Source organism: Centroberyx gerrardi, chromosome 15 (assembly GCF_048128805.1).
Source record: "Centroberyx gerrardi isolate f3 chromosome 15, fCenGer3.hap1.cur.20231027, whole genome shotgun sequence".
Lineage (NCBI taxonomy): Eukaryota > Metazoa > Chordata > Actinopteri > Beryciformes > Berycidae > Centroberyx > Centroberyx gerrardi.
The window spans coordinates 25,468,556-25,488,197 of NC_136011.1; the positions used below are offsets into that span (position 1 = coordinate 25,468,556).

Genomic DNA, 19,642 nt, shown 5'->3' on the forward strand with positions numbered 1-19,642 from the left:
TCGCTACAGCCAACTGGGACAGATGCCTATGTTTGTGCAATAACTGACACCACCATAAAGCGTTGTTCTTTGATAAACTATAGTTTTGATAAGATTGCACCATTTGATAAGTTTGAAGCCGAGTGAGTGAAAGCCTGCCTGTAATGATGTGAACGGGCCCGTGTCTGTCTGTCACACCGGATGAGCACCCTTCCCTTCCTCCCGGCCCGGCTGCTGTGTCTTCCGGCTTGCCGAAGAAAGTTGAGGGAGGTTCAGCGGCAACTGGGTTTGACAAAATGGACAGCCAGGGAAGGAAAGTGGTGGTCTGCGACAATGGAACCGGGGTGAGTTCAGCATTGTGATCTGACATGTTATCAATCCAAGCCTGGTTTCGGCCGAGTCAAACGGAGCCGTTATGTCGAACGTTTGCTGAAACAGGAAGTGGAGTTGCTGTGCTGTCAGCTTTGAAGCTAGCTAGCGCAACTGGGTGGGAAGCTAGCAAGAAGCCATGGCTAGCTAACCTGTTAGTCAGCTAATATTCATTCATCCAGAGCCGATACAGAAGCAACTAAATAGCTGTAAAACGCCGCGACAAAAACAGAATACACAACTAGCTGGCTTGCTCGGCTGCATAAATCTCCTCGGGGACAGAGAGGCAGTCGAGTGTTGGTTCATTTGCTGCTGAACAGCTAGGAAGCTAAGGCAGCTAGCTGGCTAGTTTATAGCATTTTAAACAGCTGGCTTTCTCGTTTACTCGCCAAGTTAGCTGTCTGACAAGTGGCAACTGCGTCAGTCATTTAAGTGATTCGTTTAGCAAAACAACGCATAAGCTACAGATGAATTTTGATTGACTGTAAGAGGCAGTAACTACATTTGTTAGCTCCCTAACGCTAGCTAGTTGTAGGCCTAGCTAATTGAGGAACAACCTATCCATTTTCCTGTACAGCAGCTAGCCACACCTGCCTGGATATCAGTGTCAATCAGTAAGGTGTTTGGGCCTTGGAAAGACCACCTCGCATTAGTTTTCCATAAATGCACAGAATGAAAACCAGAGCTTTGCTTTGTTGAATGAATGAACGCTCTTGATAGGCTATAGTCGATAAATCACTTCAGGATTAGGATTATTGCAGGGTCCAGACCCGGGTGGGAAAATGCCACTGGCTACCAGCCCAATGCTGCTCATGTTTGCACTGTGGTTTGTTTACTTTACCGGTCACTTTGGCAGGTGACCAACCATCGTTTAATGGCCCTATTCTATTCTCAAAACCTAGCTGGCTGGTGAAATGGTTAAAGGGGCTGGTGGATTGAGGGATTTACCAGCTGCTGTGGCCTGTAGACAAAATAGGTTAGTTTCCTAGTTTGGCCACTTTCTGTAAATTGGTCTGTGTTTTTGTTGAGGATTCAGTCATTGCAGTCATTCTCCTAGACTAGACTCTATTGGAGAGTAAGGACTTCCTTTCTAAACCACCTCAGCAGTCAAAGAGGATGTTGGCTCAGCATGTTAGTGACTAATGGGCTTTTTTGAGATGCAACATTTTCAAGAGCGTTGTGTAAAGCCAAAAAAAGGAGCTGCCTGTGTCAAGGTTGAAATGACAAGTCAAGAGGAAGTGAGAATAGTGTCAACCACAGCCATGTAGTTCACTAATACACACACATTATCGTAGCCCTGATACATGCTGCGCTCTCTTTCTGTCTTTATACTACTGGAGAGAAGGTCATACCAAACTTAAATGCAAAATCTGACAATTTAACGTTGCTCTGTTCAGTGGCAAACATACATACTTGCAAAATATGACTTAACATGTTGACCGAATCATTAGGGTCCACTAGGAAATTCCACCAAAATTCACTCTGCAGGGCCAATCAGTTCTATAAGATGATTTATCAAGCAGCACTTGCTTTGAATAAAATTTCAACAAATAGAATTGATTCACCTGTTACTCCTACAATTTTCTTCCACCAAAATTTCTTCCACCAGTTCTAAAAGTTGAAATTTTATTCAAGTAAGTAGGCTACTGCTTGGTGGATCATCTGTATCCGAATTTACCAGTGGGCACTGACAGTTTGGAAAAGGTCTTAAGTCATGCTCTGTGATGTATGTGTATTTGCTAATAATCAGGGTAACAGTACATACTGACACATATGGTACAGGGGCTGCAGGGGCTGCAGAATCACATGCAGTGTAAAGGGTCAGTACAACACTATGAACACTAGACCACTCTACATATATACAAGGTGTTTCAAAAGTAGGTATGCATTTTTATATACATTAAATTAAAGCAGACGAAGGTCTGTGTTGCAGAGAGAATGCAAGAATGTGTTGACAGTTATGGGAACTGATTTGAACACTTACGCAAGTGAGAACAGAAGTCTTATTTCCTGGAATTAACCCTTTAGATTAATTTGTAGAATTAATAAATGCTTTTATTGAATGTTGAATTATTTGTTAAAGAGTAAGTTAAAAATGACACATTATACACTTTTTCATTATTATTATTTTTTTTATTATTATTATTATTATTAAAAAATGTATACCTACTTTTGAACACCTGGTACATTCCACGTTTTATAGCAATGTGCTGTAGTTGCACCATAATGTTCCACATAAGTCCATACACATTCACATATGAAGCTTATTGCAATGTAGGGTTGATGTTTAATTTTTGAAATCAACCTGAACAACGGCTGTTACCAGCAGGTGTTGCTGTTTTGCATAATGTGTCTCATCGGTGCCTAAGCGTTACCTCATCACTTCCTTTTTGTTGTGGTCTCTTCCCCTCTCTCTCTCTCTCTCTCTCTCTCTCTCTCTCTCTCTCTCTCTCTCTCTCTCTCTCTCTCTCTCTCTCTCTCTCTCTCTCTCTCTCTCTCTCTCTCTCTCTCTCTCTCTCTCTCTCTCTCTCTCTCTCTCTCTCTCTCTCTCTCTCTCTCTCTCTCGTAGTTTGTCAAGTGTGGCTATGCAGGCTCCAACTTCCCCGAGCACATCTTCCCTGCGCTGGTTGGGAGGCCCATCATTCGCTCCACGGCCAAAGTGGGAAACATCGAGATCAAGGTAAGGATCGGTCCCCCTGATGTTCCCGCAATGATCACTTTATTTGACCAGGTAGTCCCAGACAGTGAGATAAAAAAAAATCTCAATCTCCAGGCAGACCTGGCCAAGAAAGCAGCATCAGTACAAAAATATAACCTGCAAACAAACAACAGTGTAAAAAGCAGGATATGCACATATGAGAGAGCAAAGTCAATTTTATAATGTAAGCAGTAGCAGTAGCAGCATCACAGCTGCAGGCCCATGGGCAAGCCTATTTAAATCTAAACAAAGTAAAGACAGCTGCTTATTGAATCTGCCACAAGATCCTTCATTAACAGTGTAATCTCACCAAGAGAGACCAGCTCTTTCAGATTTAAATAGTTGTGCACTGTGCAGTGAGGTCCATGAAGAGGAAGCAGAGCACATAGAGGCACATTTCACATCACTCAATTCACTTCTGACTTTTAGGGACAGATAAGACAAAAAAAAACTGTGACCATAAACAGTAATTTACACCAGCTTGTTTTAGAGGTCATACTAGTCCGAACAAGCCCTCTTCTCCCATGGATTAGTGTAAATATGAAATATTTGAATACATTAAGTAGGTGATGTTCAGTCAGTTTGGTATCCGAGGCCTAATTCCAAAACAAATCACCAGGTACAATTGTCTGTTAATTTGTTTTTGTTGAGGAAAGATTACAGTTGGACATTTTTTTTTTAGCATGAATCCTATCTCTGTCTTTCTCCTGTTCTTTCCAACTCCTCTTTTATTTCTTTATTCATAATTTTTTTTTTATATCTACCCTCCTCCTCTTCCATGTTTTGTCCCCCCTCGATGAAGTAGAATGCCCAGAAGATGGTAAGTGCAGGTTGGTGTGTGCCTCCTGTCCTTGCCTGCTATGGAGATTTTATGGCGTGTTTGGATCTCAATTGAAAATGAGCTATTTTTTTGTTTTTAGTTTTATTTTTTTGTCCTCTGTCTTCTCTTCATTTGTAATCTTTTATCTTTTCTACTCGCATGACAGTTCCATTCTTCTACCCCCCCCCCCCTCGACTATTCTGGTGATTTGGGGTATTGAGTTTGAGTATTGTTCCCCAAAGAAGAGGCGGGCAGGCAGATAGATACACATACACTCTGATACATACTTCACACAAATGCACCCCCTCTCTCCAGGCTGTAAGTGTTGCAGAAATGGCTGTGATGAATCATAGGCCAGCTGTTATTGATGGAGTGCTAAAAGAGATTTTGGACCAGTTCCATTCTCCAAGCCACCGATGTTCTGCTGCCCCTCCTCAGTCCTGATGCTATTTAAGGACCGATAATAATCACAACAGTTTTCAGCTAAAAGGAACTTCAAATAACGTTAGCTGCAGCTTGAGTGGTTAATGCCAAACGGTTATTATTCTGTCTATATGCATTATAGACCTATTAATAGCAGTAGTATGTAGTCATATGGGTAGGGAATGTCAGGTTCAGAGAATTCCCTTCACTGTCTGTGAGTGTTTTACCTTTTACAAGTGTAGAGGAAGTGTCCACAACCCAGGAAGCTGGGCAGACAGCTGAAGGCTGGAGACGGAAGCACATCTGTTTTTGTTTTTTTGTTTTTTAAATTGAAACCATATGCAGGCGATGCCAGTGACTGGTGCTCTGTTAATGCCAAAGCACACAGGGTGAACTCATAAAATGGCTGCCTCAGTAGGCTTTTGATGTCTCTAGGTGGAATGTGAGATGCTTGACTGTGTGGCTAACACTAAGCTAACCCAATGGTTGTTTACATTGCCAGGCTGCCTTGCATGCAGCTAGATGATGATTTTTTTTTTTGAATGGTGCTAAAATGACTGTTTGCTGCAGCTAGAGGGAAATGAGATTGGTTCCAGGAGTGAATGCATGGAAACTGGTGTCTTGTTGTGCATGCTGGATAATAGTTTAACAGTGAAGAGCTGCTTCGGGTCTGTTCTGAGAACATGAATGCATTTGTCCTCATCTTGACAGATGGGGCAAGTGAAAGCTTGGCCATCCAGTTAGTCTGCTTTTACCTATTCAATGTAGAGACGGCCAGCAGGCCAAGTTGTTTAGTTGAAAGCAGGGCTTTGAACCGGTTCAAGGAACAAAAACGAAATGGGAAACGGAAATGAACGATAAACGGAACTGAAAACTTAATCGCTCTTCATTGTTCTAGAACAGAAACGTTAATTTGAAATCCCTATTACCGGTTAATACAGTTTTGTTTTGTTTTTTGTTTCGCCTAATATTTCACAAGAAACAAATTAGTCTCAAACAGCAAATCTGACACAAAGCCCCCCTACAAAAAAATTATATAAAAAATCTGGCTGCTGGAACCTTCCTTGCAGTTTCTGCGGGTGACTGTGCTGCTGGTTATGATCATACAAGCAGCACTTTGTACCAACATTTTATTTTTTTATAACCTGACGTCAGGCCAGGACAGCACCAGGACTGTTGATGATCACATCCACTGAGGATCAGTGGCAAATGAGCGCTTCACCAGCAACCACATTTATGTATGTTGTGCGATTGCATGACAATATTATTTATTTTCATTATGGACTGATGAAAATGCAACAGGTGAACAGTTAAAATACAAAGAACCCAAAAATTATTGTTATTAAAATAAACTGCACAGCCTACCAAGCAAACGTTGCATTCATGAACCTGGCAGGCTGATTTAGACCTTAGACTGCTCTTCCCTTACACACCTGGGGCACTGGGGCAGTAACTCACAAGTCTGCATTCAAAGAAGGTGATGCTATGGCAGCAAGTATCTTAAAATAACAATAGTTACTAAGCAATCCGGGTTCTATAAGGCAAAGCGCATGACATTAGAAAGAAAACATGTAATATGTTCAGCGGTCTCGGAGATGGCGCTTGGCAGTCCGAGGGAGAAGTGCTTAGTACTCCCTCATCAATTATTGCATGACCTCAAAAATGATGGATGATAAATTACACACATTCATGAGAAGTCATGGAATGGCGGGGTCACATTTTTTTTTTATTGAAATGAAATTTCATGCGTTAGAAATATCACAGCAGTCCCGCTCTAGTTCACTTCATTGATTTTATGTGATGTTAATAGCAGCTAATGATTTCTGCGTGCCTGATTTTACCGTTTTTTTTTAAACTTCGTTCAAACCGGTTCGGGAACGTTATGTTGGGGATGGAACACAAGAATAGAAACGTTAAAATGTTGGTTCTGCTCAGAACAAACCGATTGGAAAAAACAATCCGTTTCCAAGCCCTGGTTGAAAGTAGCGATCTTCTTGCCCTCGGCTTCGCTGTCTGTCAGCGCTGTCAGCCATGTGAAGAGTCCCTTGTTTCTTATGGCGTCTGGAACTGGGCTGCAGCACCGTTCCTCAGCCCATCACTCACACAGTAATTAAAAATACTCTTTATCAGTAACTGATTGTAGCCATTTTAACCTCCCATCGTATCCCGGTATCGTTTGGTATTAGAAAAACGATATCTGTTGGCACTATACAAATTATCAATACTGATCAAAAGGTTTTGAAGTTTCAAAATGTTGAGTTCTTACAATGGAAACTCAAATTGTATTCTAGTTTAATTGAAGGTATAATTTAATTTAATATTTTTATTGTAGAAATCAATGAAGTGTTGTATGATTCTATTTTAAAAATCAGATGCCATGTATAAATGTTACAGAGAAAATATCTTTCACCATCTTATAATGCAATGTGCTTTCTCTGAACAAAGAAAAGTATCAAAGTATTTTATCAGAACCAATATTCATCCCTACCCTCTATCCAGAACATGGATATCAGACCTGGGTATTGAAAAGTTTAGGGATACCCAGTCCTGCTTCCAGCTATTTACCTCTCTGTGTTGACCTTTGCCCTTTGACCCCTCCCTGCAGGACCTGATGGTGGGGGACGAGGCCAGCGAGCTGCGCTCCATGCTGGAGGTCAACTACCCCATGGAGAACGGCATCGTCAGGAACTGGGACGACATGAAACACTTGTGGGACTACACCTTCGGCCCCGAGAAGCTCAGCATCGACTCCCGCAACTGCAAGATCCTGCTGACCGAGCCGCCCATGAACCCCACCAAGAACCGCGAGAAGATCATCGAGGTGCGCTGGCGTTCGGCTTGTAGATGTTTTCTCTGTTTGTGTGAGGGCAAAAGAAAAGGGGAAATGAAGCAGTGTATCTGAACTAGCGTTGAAAATGGTGAATTTGTGAATAGATATTGCAATAGTGAATGGATATTGCAAAATGAACGCAATATCTATATCAGAAAGGATATAATATGGGTGAATCACTGAGAAGTGTTTGGCAGGCATGTCTTACTGAAAGTAATAATCTGTAACATTTTCATATAAGAAAATGTTTCACCGATTGATAAAAGACAGTACTGATCCAACCCATATCCAGTTCACATTTTCTTGTAGCAGCAACAGATATTTGTTTGGAATAAACAGAAGAAGAACTGGGTAGTTAGAATGAGCAGCGATAGCCACCATGGTTGAACAGACAAAGAAAGAGCGCCACCTACAGAAAGTCGTGACAGATTGCCACTTTAAGCCCAGAAACACTATAACTTCTATAATGCATTGGTTGTCAGTAACAAATAAAATAGGAGATAGTGTAATACCATTGAGTTACAGTAGCATAGCAGGTAAATCCTACAATATACAACTGACTACTGAAAGCGTTTTAAATCATGTACAAAAGAAATGTACTCTTAAACTTTAAACTATCTCAAGTCATATTGGATGTAAAGCCCATATTGTTCAGCCCTAATCTGAAGTACTGTGCTCAGGTATGGTGCCTGAATCTCTTCTACAGCCCCGGTGTGTGTGTGTGTGTGTGTGTGTGTGTGTGTGTGTGTGTGTGTGTGTGTGTGTGTGTGTGTGTGTGTGTGTGTGTGTGTGTGTGTGTGTGTGTGTGTGTGTGTGTGTGTGTGTGTGTGTGTGTGGAGCTTTACTGGTGTCCAGGGTGGGAAATTAACAACAGACCCCAGCAAAATGCTAATAGATTTTGTCTGGCTGGTAAATTTGTCTGCTCCACCAGCCAATTTGGCAGATAGCTAACCATAATTTGGAGTCTCTTTCCCAAAAATCTGTTAAATCTGCTAAAACAGTAAACGTGTCTGGTACTTTCCTGTCTTGATTAGTCTAGCTAATCCCCATGCACAAGCAGTGAATAGATGCCAACACTGTAGCAGAGCAATACTGCCCTGTGCTACAGAGCTAATTTTGTCCATGTGTTTCTGTCTTATTTGTTTTTTTTATTTTGTTGCTCTTCCCATCTCATGCTGTCCTCCCTCTCCTGCAGGTGATGTTTGAGACCTACCAGTTTGCAGGCGTCTACATTGCTATTCAAGCTGTGCTGACATTGTACGCTCAAGGTAAGAAGACACTCATGTACAACAAATCAAAAAAACATTCAAACTGCGACACTGACTACTGCATTTTCCACATCACACAATTGTGCAGTTTCTTCCTAGTTCACAAATGAAGTTGTATGTCAGAGAAAATCTTTGAGTTAATGCAGAATTAAATCCTAGAAACTACATAGAAAACTTATTTTTGTCATAGCTTGGTAACCGGGTGATACCAGGGTTATATCTATGTAAGTACTAGTAAATAATCAGTAATTGCCATGAGTTACTTAATTACTGTGTTAGTAGTCCCCCTTCACCACCCCCATGGTTTGTTACCCACAAACAGATGGTCGTTCATTGTAATCATGGGAATTTCTTGTTTCATTTCACTGCCACACCTTGGTCAAATAGTTTTGCAGAGACTGTTTTTTAGATTACCCAGATGCCAGATGTCTGGGGTTTGCCACATATGGTAATACAGTGAATGGCAGAAAGTTTAGACAATCACAGGAATGTCAATTTTTGGATGTTTCTGCGACTGACACCTTAACCTGACACTGTCTGAATTGTTCTGATGTGTTAAACTCCAAGGATACAATAAACACTGAGAAGTATTTGCACCTACTGTTGGACCCAGTTCTGTCTGGAACAAACAGCCCTGTGCAGCCGCAGCGTCTGTTCACTGCCCTTCGTTTGGTCCGTTAAGTTAATTACCAACCAGCGAGCAGTTATTAAGAGTTAATTGTTACATTAGATGTGTTATCTTTCCAGTTTTGGTGTGTTTACCCTCCCAACAAGGCTAACAGCCAGTAGCCCAAAGCACACACTGGATAAACTTCCTACACAAACACAGACACACCTACCTGTGTAGACTTGTAGATGATTAACTCTGGTGTGCGTGTGTGTGTGTGTGTGCGTGTGTGTGTGTGTGTGTGGTGTTTCAGGCCTCCTGACCGGTGTGGTGGTGGACTCAGGCGACGGTGTAACACACATCTGTCCGGTATATGAAGGTTTCAGTCTGCCCCACCTGACGCGGCGCCTGGACATCGCAGGCAGGGACATCACCCGCTACCTCATCAAGGTATCCAGTCAGAGCGTCACCAAATGAGACGCGTCCCTAAATTAGAGTCTGTCAGCTTACAACAGAACCAATTCATAACAAAGTGTGTTTAAAAAGTAAGAAAGGACACAACAAATACCAGTTAAGAATGAACGGAGCAAACAAATCAGCTGAAAGGCAAAATGTTCTTCTGTGTACTTATTTATGTGTGTGGAAGAATCTGTTTTACAAAATTTAAATATTTTGATTACTCTAAAAATTATAGTGCCAAGCCAACCATATGTTGTGATGTGGCTGTAATGAAACGTAAAAGCGCTACATGTAGCATTTTAACACTAATAGATTATTACCACATTAATTTTGAGACATTAGTATTTTTACCATAAACAAACAAGACCATCGCCAAGAAGACTGGCAGCCTCTACTCAGTATTTTGTACATGGTGTGGATTTTGCAGGAAATGGGAAATGTGGTCTTAATTTTGAGAAACACTAGTATCTATAATACCACTGGCGTGAGATAGAGGCTAACAGGTGTCTCGACCATGGTCTTATTTGTTTATGTTAATTATACACAATTCACAATTAATTTGACAATGATATATTCTAAAAATTCTACATGTTGAACCTTTTTAATGAATCAAAAATGAGCTTCTGACCCTCCTGACGTTCTCTCTCTCCTCTTCCTCCCTCTGTCTTCCTCCCTCTGTCCCGGTGCAGTTGTTGCTGTTGAGGGGCTACGCCTTCAACCACTCCGCAGACTTTGAGACGGTGCGCATGATGAAGGAGAAGCTGTGCTACGTCGGCTACAACATCGAGCAGGAGCAGAAGCTGGCGCTGGAGACCACCGTGCTGGTGGAGTCATACACGGTAGAGAGACACACACACACACACACACACACACACACACACACACACACACACACACACGCTCTCTCCATAAAACCCGAATTCCTGTGCCTTTTGAAGGACAATTCCAGCGTTTTTGCCAATTTTCTTTACAGTTTCCATCCCTTAAATGCTAATTGTGACAGTTATTACATGCGTGCACCACAATTACAAATATTTTAAAATCGGTTTTGCCAAATCTCTCAGGTGCATTCACTCCTATTCAGTCCTATTCTACACCTAACCCTAAAACATTCAACCAATAATGTTCTCTGCGGTTACATTAGGACCCAAATATCTCATTGTGATAAAAGCACTGGGAAACGATCTACAGTGATGTAAGGGAATGCAGGGAATGAGCAAAAACTCTGCAATTGTGTTTCTATTTAAAGTTAAAGATGGCTGTACTGAAGTTAAGCTTGCATGCTGCTCTCTGGTCTGTGGTTGATTGATTGCTTTAATACTCTCCACTGGGGAAGTTCATAATGTGGTTTCCAAACCTGTTTTTAGAGTGGATTTAGAGGGCTTTGCACCTGCTGGCCCAGTGAGACAAAACTCAAGTGACTTTGTGTTTGAATTTGTCAAGTCATAATGTGTCACGGCACGGCAGCCATTATGGAACGAGGCTTAATTAAAAATGTGTTGCTGCCCTCACATGGACATTGCTCTCATAACCCAGCGCTCAGAAGATTTCCTTCTTCCCTTTGTTAACACAAGCAGTCTGTTGGTGATGAATTGTTTGTTTTTACCTTAGTTTATTTGCAACCCATAGAATCAGTGATTTAAAAAAAAAAAAAAAAATTTAAAAGACAGGAAGAAATGCAATTATGCAGTTGGGATTAAAATATAGAAATATCTCCCCTCCCCTACTCCATGAGGCTTAATACGAGTCTAACTGATGGCAGACAGTTGAATGCTCGACTCAAAAAAAGCCAAAACGCTCAAAAACTTTCTGAAAAGGGAAAAAGAGTCGTCACTCTTGAGATATGAATGTGTAGAGACTGCTGAATTAAAAACACGGCTCATTAAGAGAGTGCTGGTTATCCCTCCAGTCCTTCCCTATTTACTCAGAGAAATGGGAACATCCATATTTGGTTAGATGCGTTAAGCAGCTGTATTTTAGGTTGGCCATTTTTACTTAGAATAGCAACACATTTCCAATATAAAGCATAAGGGGATTCTCATTTTTTTTTAAAGAACTTTTTTTTTTGTTCTAAAAGGAGTCGTTTTTATCCACTCCACATGCACACGGATTCATATTTCAGCTTAAAATAGCATCATTTTTAGAAAGAGGACCTCCCAAAGGGATTTGTTATTGAAAAGTGGCAGTATTTTTCAAGTAACCAAAACTGATGGGGTAACTAAATCTGTTCCTGCACCGAGCTAAGTAGACTACCACATGCCCTGTGTTGGCTCCGTCGGCTGCGTTAGGACAAGGCAGTGCTGCTGACTAACTGTTTTCTCTTGGACTGAAACATATGGGGGTGGAATACTCCTCCACCAGGCTTGCTTTTCTTTCCAAGGCCCTTTTCCCTGCAGAGGGAACCACAGAATCTAAACGCAAGCCTTAACGTCTGTGTTACTGTACGCCTTACCTAGCGCAGGTTGTGTCTCAGTGCTGAGTGTGAGCATGTGTGTTTGGGTGAGTGTAGGCGTAGGTGTGTGAGTATCATCTGTGTGTGTGTGTGCGCATATGTATGTGTGCTGAAACAAGGAGGGCAATGTAGCTGCGGCCGAAGGGCCCTGAACTGGGCGTTACATCATTTCCTGTGTAGCCACAGTGCGGCGGTGGCTGGGCTCCACTTCCTCCCACTGGCCTTGGCTGAATGAAGCCTTTCTACAGGCGCACACGCTCACTCTGCTCCACATGCAGCCTACACTATCTGTGAACTTACACAGTATCATCAGGATCTTTGAAGGTTTTATTCTCAAAGTGCAGTAAACACACAGGAATTTGAGTTTCACTGTGCACACACACACACATGGTGCACAGATACTACCAGGTTTGGACACATCTGATTGAATGTTCCATGTTTTTCATTCTCTTAAAACCATTTTGATCTAAAGGCTTCTGCTTAAATGCTTGAAATGTGTTTCTTAGATAAATATAAATAGTGAAGTTGATCCTATGTATGAATTTCTTTCCAAAGCCTTTGTCTTTCCATCAAGGCAAAGGGCGGCTACTTTAAAGAATCTAAAATATAAGATAGTTTTGATTTGTTTAACACTTTTTTGGTCACTGCATAATGCCATTTGTGTTATTTGTTATGTGCCTATTATTCTAAAATGTTAAAAATAAAGAAAAATGTGTGTCCAAACTTTTGTTTGGTAGTGTTCAACGTTCATATCCATCCAGCTGTGTGTGTGTGCTCAGTCGTACTTCTAATCTCATCCATTCACAGGTACAATAAACGTATCTCCTCTTTCTTTTCTTTCTTCCTTCCCCTCCCCTCCCTCCCCTCCCTCCTTCCCACACTTTCATATCACTAGCTGCCTGATGGCCGGGTGATCAAGGTAGGAGGGGAGCGGTTCGAGGCCCCCGAGGCTCTGTTCCAGCCCCACCTCATCAACGTGGAGGGGGTCGGAGTGGCCGAGCTGCTCTTCAACACCATCCAGGCCGCCGACATCGACACCAGGTAAGGCTAACACACACACACACACACACACAAGCCACTGTAGGTAGGTAGGTGGGTAGGTAGATGGATACTTACTATACTGAGTAGGACATTAGTTTCCACTGCAGTTCACAGCGCACAGACAAATAGACGTATTGGCACTAGAGATATACAAAATGGCAGTGTCGTTGGAGCAAGAGAGGTTTTCAGCCACCAAACCAAATATTCCCTGTACTCCAGAGTGCCTGTATGGAAAAGTATGAAAATTGATCTTCAGGTATGTAAAAGGGTGGAAAAATACAAGAAAATGTATGCTAGGAAACTCGCTACCTCACTGTGAATTCTTTGCTGTTGAAATATTCAAGTTATACGATCTGTTTTATAGTATTCGATTGTAGTCAAAGGTATGAAACAACGAGCGATTTAAAATCTACAATGTCTTAAAGCTGAAGTCAGGAGAAGTATGGAATTTTAAAATGGAAAATACGTAGGAACCCTGCTAGTTGGGGAGGAAAACTGGCACCATTACTTTATCTGTGTCATTTTACGATTGTCTCTCTCCTCTCTCTCTGTCTGCCTCCATCTCTTCCTCACTCTCTCTCTCTCTCTCTCTCTCCCTCTCTCTCCCTCCACAGGGCTGAGTTTTACAAACACATAGTGTTGTCAGGCGGCTCCACCATGTACCCCGGCCTGCCGTCTCGGCTGGAGAGGGAGCTGAAGCAGCTGTACCTGGAGCGTGTGCTGAAGGGGGATGTGGACAAGCTCTCGGTGAGAAATCAGCCCTCGTGCTGGGATGACACTCCATCTGTAATGCTGCTGCGAGCCGTGCGCAGAGTTGTATGGAAGCTAAAACTACCGAGCTAAAACTGTTTAGTCTCTCTGTTTAATCTCTTTGCAAAGTGTTTATCTCAAAGAAAAGCGTTTTAGCTCATGTATGCACAAAACTAAGTCCAGCGTATGTATCTGTATCAGCAAGAGAATGATGCAGCAGTGACGGATTTTCTTGACTGAAATGAATGAACCACAGAACTTGAATAGACACTTCTTGGTGTATCTCGGTGATCTTCTTTGGTACAACCTAACATGGCTTCCATAGAGTTCTGATAATGTTGAGAAGGTTGTAAATGAACATTATTGTTTCATGTGTGGACAGAACATCAGACTCAAGACTGTTTGGAATGTTTGTCCAAACGATGCCGTTGCCATGGTAACGCGCCCGTCGTCTCATGCATCAAATCAACGCTGATTTTCCACGACAACATTATCAAACATTCTGCGGCAGCCAGCCGAATGAGTCAGTCAAGAGTGTAGATTTAAACGGGAACGACCGCTCTATCAGTTTAAATTCTATGGAATGAACTTCGGATGGAAAGTGATGCGTTAGCTGTGACCCTGACCTCACTGTCCATGCCGTCTCAAATCAAATCAAACCAGGTCCTGTTGGCTATCTAGAGAATTTCTCTGTGCACAATATATTATCCAAAAAATAGTGTGGCACTTATGGAAGTCCTGAATTCTGAATTCACTGGTGCTTGGAGATGAGCTCAAGTCTGAATCTGTGTACCAGGCCTTTTTAATTGTTGTGTGTAAATCTCTCGCTATAAATTAGTATTGCCAACTAATTCTTAGGATTTGTTTAAGCTGGCTTGGAATACCAGATGTGTGGGGTTTGCCACATATAAGAGTTCAATAAGTGTCATAAACGTACAACTCACCTGATGTGGTTAAGCCCCACCCATCTGGTGCTCCAAGTAGAACAAATCAAACGCTTAGACTTATATATGGCGACTATTTGGTCCGTGTCTGTTTCAAACAAACAAGATCAAAGCTTCTGAGTGTTGATGTGATCCTTCAGACTGGTGCAGTGTTCCCAGACGACCACCAGGTGGGGCCAGAGGCTAGCACACATTTATATTACTTTTCAACAAAAGGCTTTAATAACAACACGTGGGGTTTACTTTCCATTGGTACATATTAATTTTCTTACATGAAACCCTGAAGTTGCTATTCCAAAAACACAGATTTTATACTCAAGAGAACTATTTTGTAAGCAAAGATGAGTCATAACTTTAACAGTGAGCCATTATGTGCTGTACTTTAATACCCACAATTACTTAGTAATAGTAAGCCTCAGTTTTCTCAAATTGTGAATATCTCATTTTGGAATTACACTCAGGCTACGTTCACACCGCAGACCTTCATGCTCACTTTCAAAATGCTGCTCATATCTGATTGTTTTTTTAATGACTGTTCATTAGTTTCTTGGATGTAACCCATATCCGATACCAGTATGAGCTGACAGCAATGTTGAAAACACGTGTGTGTGTGTGTGTGTGTGTGTGTGTGTAGAGTAACAATAACAAAAGGCATCACATCTGGTTTTGCACCTACATTTCTCCCAATTACTTCAAACATATTTCGGTTACAGCTCAGTATGTCCCTTTTTTTTTTAAAGTTTTTTTTAAAGAGGTGTTTCTCTAATACCAGTCAAGCCGGCTATTTGTTTTTTCCATGTTGTGTCTGGTTGTCCTCCATGCTAACATCCTAACATTGGCTCAGCCAAGCTGCCTTGGGCAACAGAATCATGACTATTGTCTCAGGTGAATGACATAAAATGTACTTATTATCATGGCAATCATTACAAATTCTCATTTGAGCGTTCAAATATGAGTCGCATGTTGGCTGCACGCCTCGGGATCTGATTTTGTAGATATGTGGTACAGATCAGAATTGAAAAAACTGAACTTTATGCAGCTTTTTGCTTTTCACACTGATTAGAAAACGTTGCTTCCAACGGTATTGAGGTACGTTTGATCCTATGGTTTGATCCCCTTCAGGGTGATTCTGCATTTTCATTGGCTACGTACAAACGCCTGTCACACGCAATTGGCTCGGACAGTTCTTGGAGAAAGACGCACAGAATCGCCGTCTCACCCGATAACAATCTGTAACAAACGCTTCGCAACAGGACGTTCAGCGCACTACCCTTTTCTTTTTAAACTTACTGTTTGCTATTGAACGCAGCTCAGGTCTGTGTCACATGTGAGGGGGGAAAAATCTGAACTGGGACACTTTTATTCCATTCTACAAGACTTTCTCTGCTTCTCATGTATATCCCCCCCCCGTCTCCCTGTCTTGTAGAAATTTAAGATCCGTATTGAAGACCCTCCCAGGCGCAAGCACATGGTGTTCCTGGGCGGAGCCGTGCTGGCCGACATCATGAAGGACAAGGACAACTTCTGGCTGACCCGGGAGGAGTACCAGGAGAAAGGAGTCCGCGTGCTGGAGAAACTAGGAGTCACCGTCAGATAAAGCACTGGACGGACTCCACACATACACACACACACACACACACACACACACACACACATTCTCCCCCCGCCCCCCCAATCGCAGAGTATATATCTATTTATCCATCTTCCTCTCTTTTGCGGCTCTTGATACTCCCCCAAACATCAGAGGGAATCACGCCGTCACCTCCTTTCTCTTCTCTCTCCTCTCTTCCTCTCCTCCTCCTCTTCCTCCCCTCTCCCCTGGTTTGGGATTGGCTGACGCCTTCCAAGCAAGCCCCCCGAGAACCAATCCCCTCTTTGCAGATTACATTCAAGCCCCTCCCCCCTTTCTTGTACTAGGAGTAGAAGGGCGATGTTGCCCTACTCGCGTATTTTGAGGTCTGATTTTCACTTGTGTACTAATGGTTAAGGTTTAAAACCAGGGAGGGAAATTGACTCTAGCTGGGAATCGACTCTAGTTGTCTCTACTCTACCAGCCACTTAGACAAGCACCAACTATTATTTGGGGCTGTGCTCAGAAAAATGCGTTTGTTATAAAATAAATGGAAGGTAAAATGGTTAAAAAAAAAACAAAAAAAGTGGCTGGTAAACGTTTGGAATCCACCAGACTTTGCGGCAGGTGTTACGAAAAGTTAGTTTCCTCCCCCGGTTAAACCTGCGGAGGGAATAAGTTGATGCAAAAGTTTCTAAGCAACTTGTAACTCTCAATAAAATATCACAATCAGGGTCCACCACAGACAGCCACGGGCCGCTTTCATCATCTGTTCCGATTCAGTGAGGACTGATCACCTTTTTATGTCGGTTTTTATAAATGATATCATGATCTTTTCTTTTTCCGGGAGAGGGATTTCTTTTGCTTTTCCTTCTGTTGGATGTATGAGTTGAATTTATATCTTTTTCATTTGATTTTTTTTTTTTACTTTCTTTTCTTTTTTTGCTGTGCACTACTACCATTGTAAATGGAGTACATCGTGGTAACAGAAGTTCCTCCATGTTTTTATGAAGAATTGATGGTGATTTATAAGGGACGAACACAGAAGCGAAGCCCCTGAACTTGACACTTGACATCTGTTGTGTGACGGTACTTTGGGGTTCGGGGGGGGGGGGGGGCGTTGACACGGGACGGGAGGGAGGGAGGGAGGGAGGGAAGGGGGGGGGGTCATTTATAATTTGTTCCTCATCAAACATCTCGGCCTCTACCTCCTCTGTGGTTGTAGATCTTCAGCTGAATGAATGGGTGTAAGCAGTTGTAGCAATATTACAGAGAGCGGCGACGCTATAGTACCTCACCTGTCGTATTCCTTCAGATCTAGAAAGAAGCAGAGGGAGTCGGAGGTTGAGGTTGATGAAGAACCGGGCGTCGGGTACCACAACACGGGGAAACGACGGTATTTTATCCATGTAGAAATGCTGTTGAGACTAGTATTTAAGTTCTCTAGTCTTTTACTCCCAGCGGTCGACATAATGTATATTGGAGGCACTTCTATTTTGAGTATGATAAATGTGTATATTTTTTTTTTTTCTTTCCATGAACGTCTATCCAGTGCCAAGCGCAGTTAATGTTAACTGGATCTCTCATGTTTTAATGTTTTTTTTTTTTTTTTTTGTCACCGTCTTTTTTTGTTTTTATTTTCCTGTATTGTTCATAGCATAACTGCCTAACGCTGATTTAAATAAAGAAAAGTGATTTATAAAGATGTTTGTGTGGCCGGTTCTTTTTGAAGCCGTTGATAATAAATAACTCGTTGATTTCTGTCTGCTGTTTTCCAGGCCTGGGAAAGTCTGGAAACTGAACATGATCATTTGAAAAGTTTGGGAATTGCATAAAAACCTGCAATAATAACACAAATAGTAACACAAAAGTTACTATATATAGTAATATTGTTCACATGCTGTATGACTTCACTTTATGTAGTTACAGTGCCATTCTTATTTAACACATTTAGATATATTTTTTGTGAAGAATAATCATTTATGGAGTGTAACAGTGCAGCCACAATCGGCATCATATCAGACACCAATCACAAACTTGAGATCCGAGTCAGAAAAATAGAAAAATTACTTAATTTGAAATATGAAATGCATAGGAACCATATAATTACATATTCTGCCTGATAACAACTTTGGGCTGAGTTAACATTAGAAAAGGAGAGGCACAACAGTTAGATAAATATCAGATAAATCACAAACCAAGGCATTACACAACCGATCTAAAAATGAACATGCACCAAATGAGCTAACATCCCTTTTCCTGCTAGTCCTTTAGCTTTAATTTACCCTCTAAATCTCACGGTGGCCCAGAACTGCCGCACTGCATTTAACTGTAATGCTTGCAAGCAGCAAAATATTTCCATAAGGCTTTGCAATGTGGAAAAATAACATTGCTTTTATTGCTTTTATTGTCAACAGCAACAAATAGGTCTATGTTTTCTGTATTTGCATTTGATATTAAACTCAAGTAAAGTAGCAAGTTTTAAAAAAATAATAAAACCTGTATTTGACTCTTTTCTGTAGCTTTTCACTGGTATTTCACTTTGGAATAAAACGAGAAAAACAAATTTGAGGCAAATTCCTGGTAAGCTGTGGGAGTGTTGGAGAATTTGGTTAAGGGTTTGATTTTGGTGGATTTTATTTTGTGAATATTCAATATTCAACATACATTCATTTCTACTGGGAGATCACACCCTGACTTTTTTCAATACTTGCCTCCTGAAAACATTGGAGGATAACGTCCAAAGCTCAATCTGAGGACTGGAGGTGACTGACTGACATCAGATCGACTGATTGATTGCTAGATAATCTCTGGGAGGTCGAGTTAAACAGAAACAACAAGAGAGGAGGGAGGGAGGGAGGGAGGGATGGAGATGAGTGAGATTCACCCGAACAGACGGAGAGGTCCTCAGATGCTCAGAGACCCAGAAGGAGGAAGAGGAAATGGAACAGTGACAGAAGCCTGGCGCCACCAGAGGAAGAGGCGCTCTTTCCGTGCCTGAAATAAAGATCTCACCCAGACTCTTCCGGCCTGCTTCCATTTTAATCCCCAGACTCTTGCCACTTCCTCCTGGCCCTGAACCGTAACCCCCGAAAGCCGTTTGAAGTTGGAAGTTTTCCTCTAAATCGGTGCACATATATAGGAAATCTGATGTGCTGCTGCTTTTGTGCAAAACCTTACAGTTAAAAAAACACACATTGTCCACAGGGTGGGAGTAGAGAGACACATTCCTCAACAATGTGCACTTCTTAAATGGAAGTCAGTCTCAGGTGGAGGGTACAAACTTGAGCCAATCCTGAACCAAGTATACCTACATAATCAATCTATGTAGCTCCCTGGAAGCTTTACTCAACTCGCTGTGGGTTTATCAGGCAATTCAGGCCGAACAAAGACCCACAATAAGTTGAAACGCTACACGAATAAATCTCACTG

At 41.8% G+C, this 19,642-nt stretch overlaps 2 protein-coding genes across 2 annotated transcripts in view; both read left to right on the forward strand.

Moving 5' to 3' along the window:
* The window catches only part of ugp2b (UDP-glucose pyrophosphorylase 2b), a 409,818-nt gene that overhangs the window by 204,318 nt on the left and 185,858 nt on the right, over positions 1-19,642 (forward strand). The window lies entirely within an intron of this gene.
* actr2b (actin related protein 2b) lies at positions 214-17,338 on the forward strand. Its single transcript, XM_071905306.2, has 9 exons — positions 214-323; positions 2,918-3,028; positions 6,895-7,110; positions 8,315-8,387; positions 9,308-9,444; positions 10,143-10,292; positions 12,801-12,946; positions 13,561-13,693; positions 16,067-17,338. The coding sequence occupies exons 1-9, from the start codon at positions 276-278 to the stop codon at positions 16,235-16,237; spliced, it is 1,185 nt and encodes a 394-aa protein (XP_071761407.1). The 5' UTR covers positions 214-275; the 3' UTR covers positions 16,238-17,338.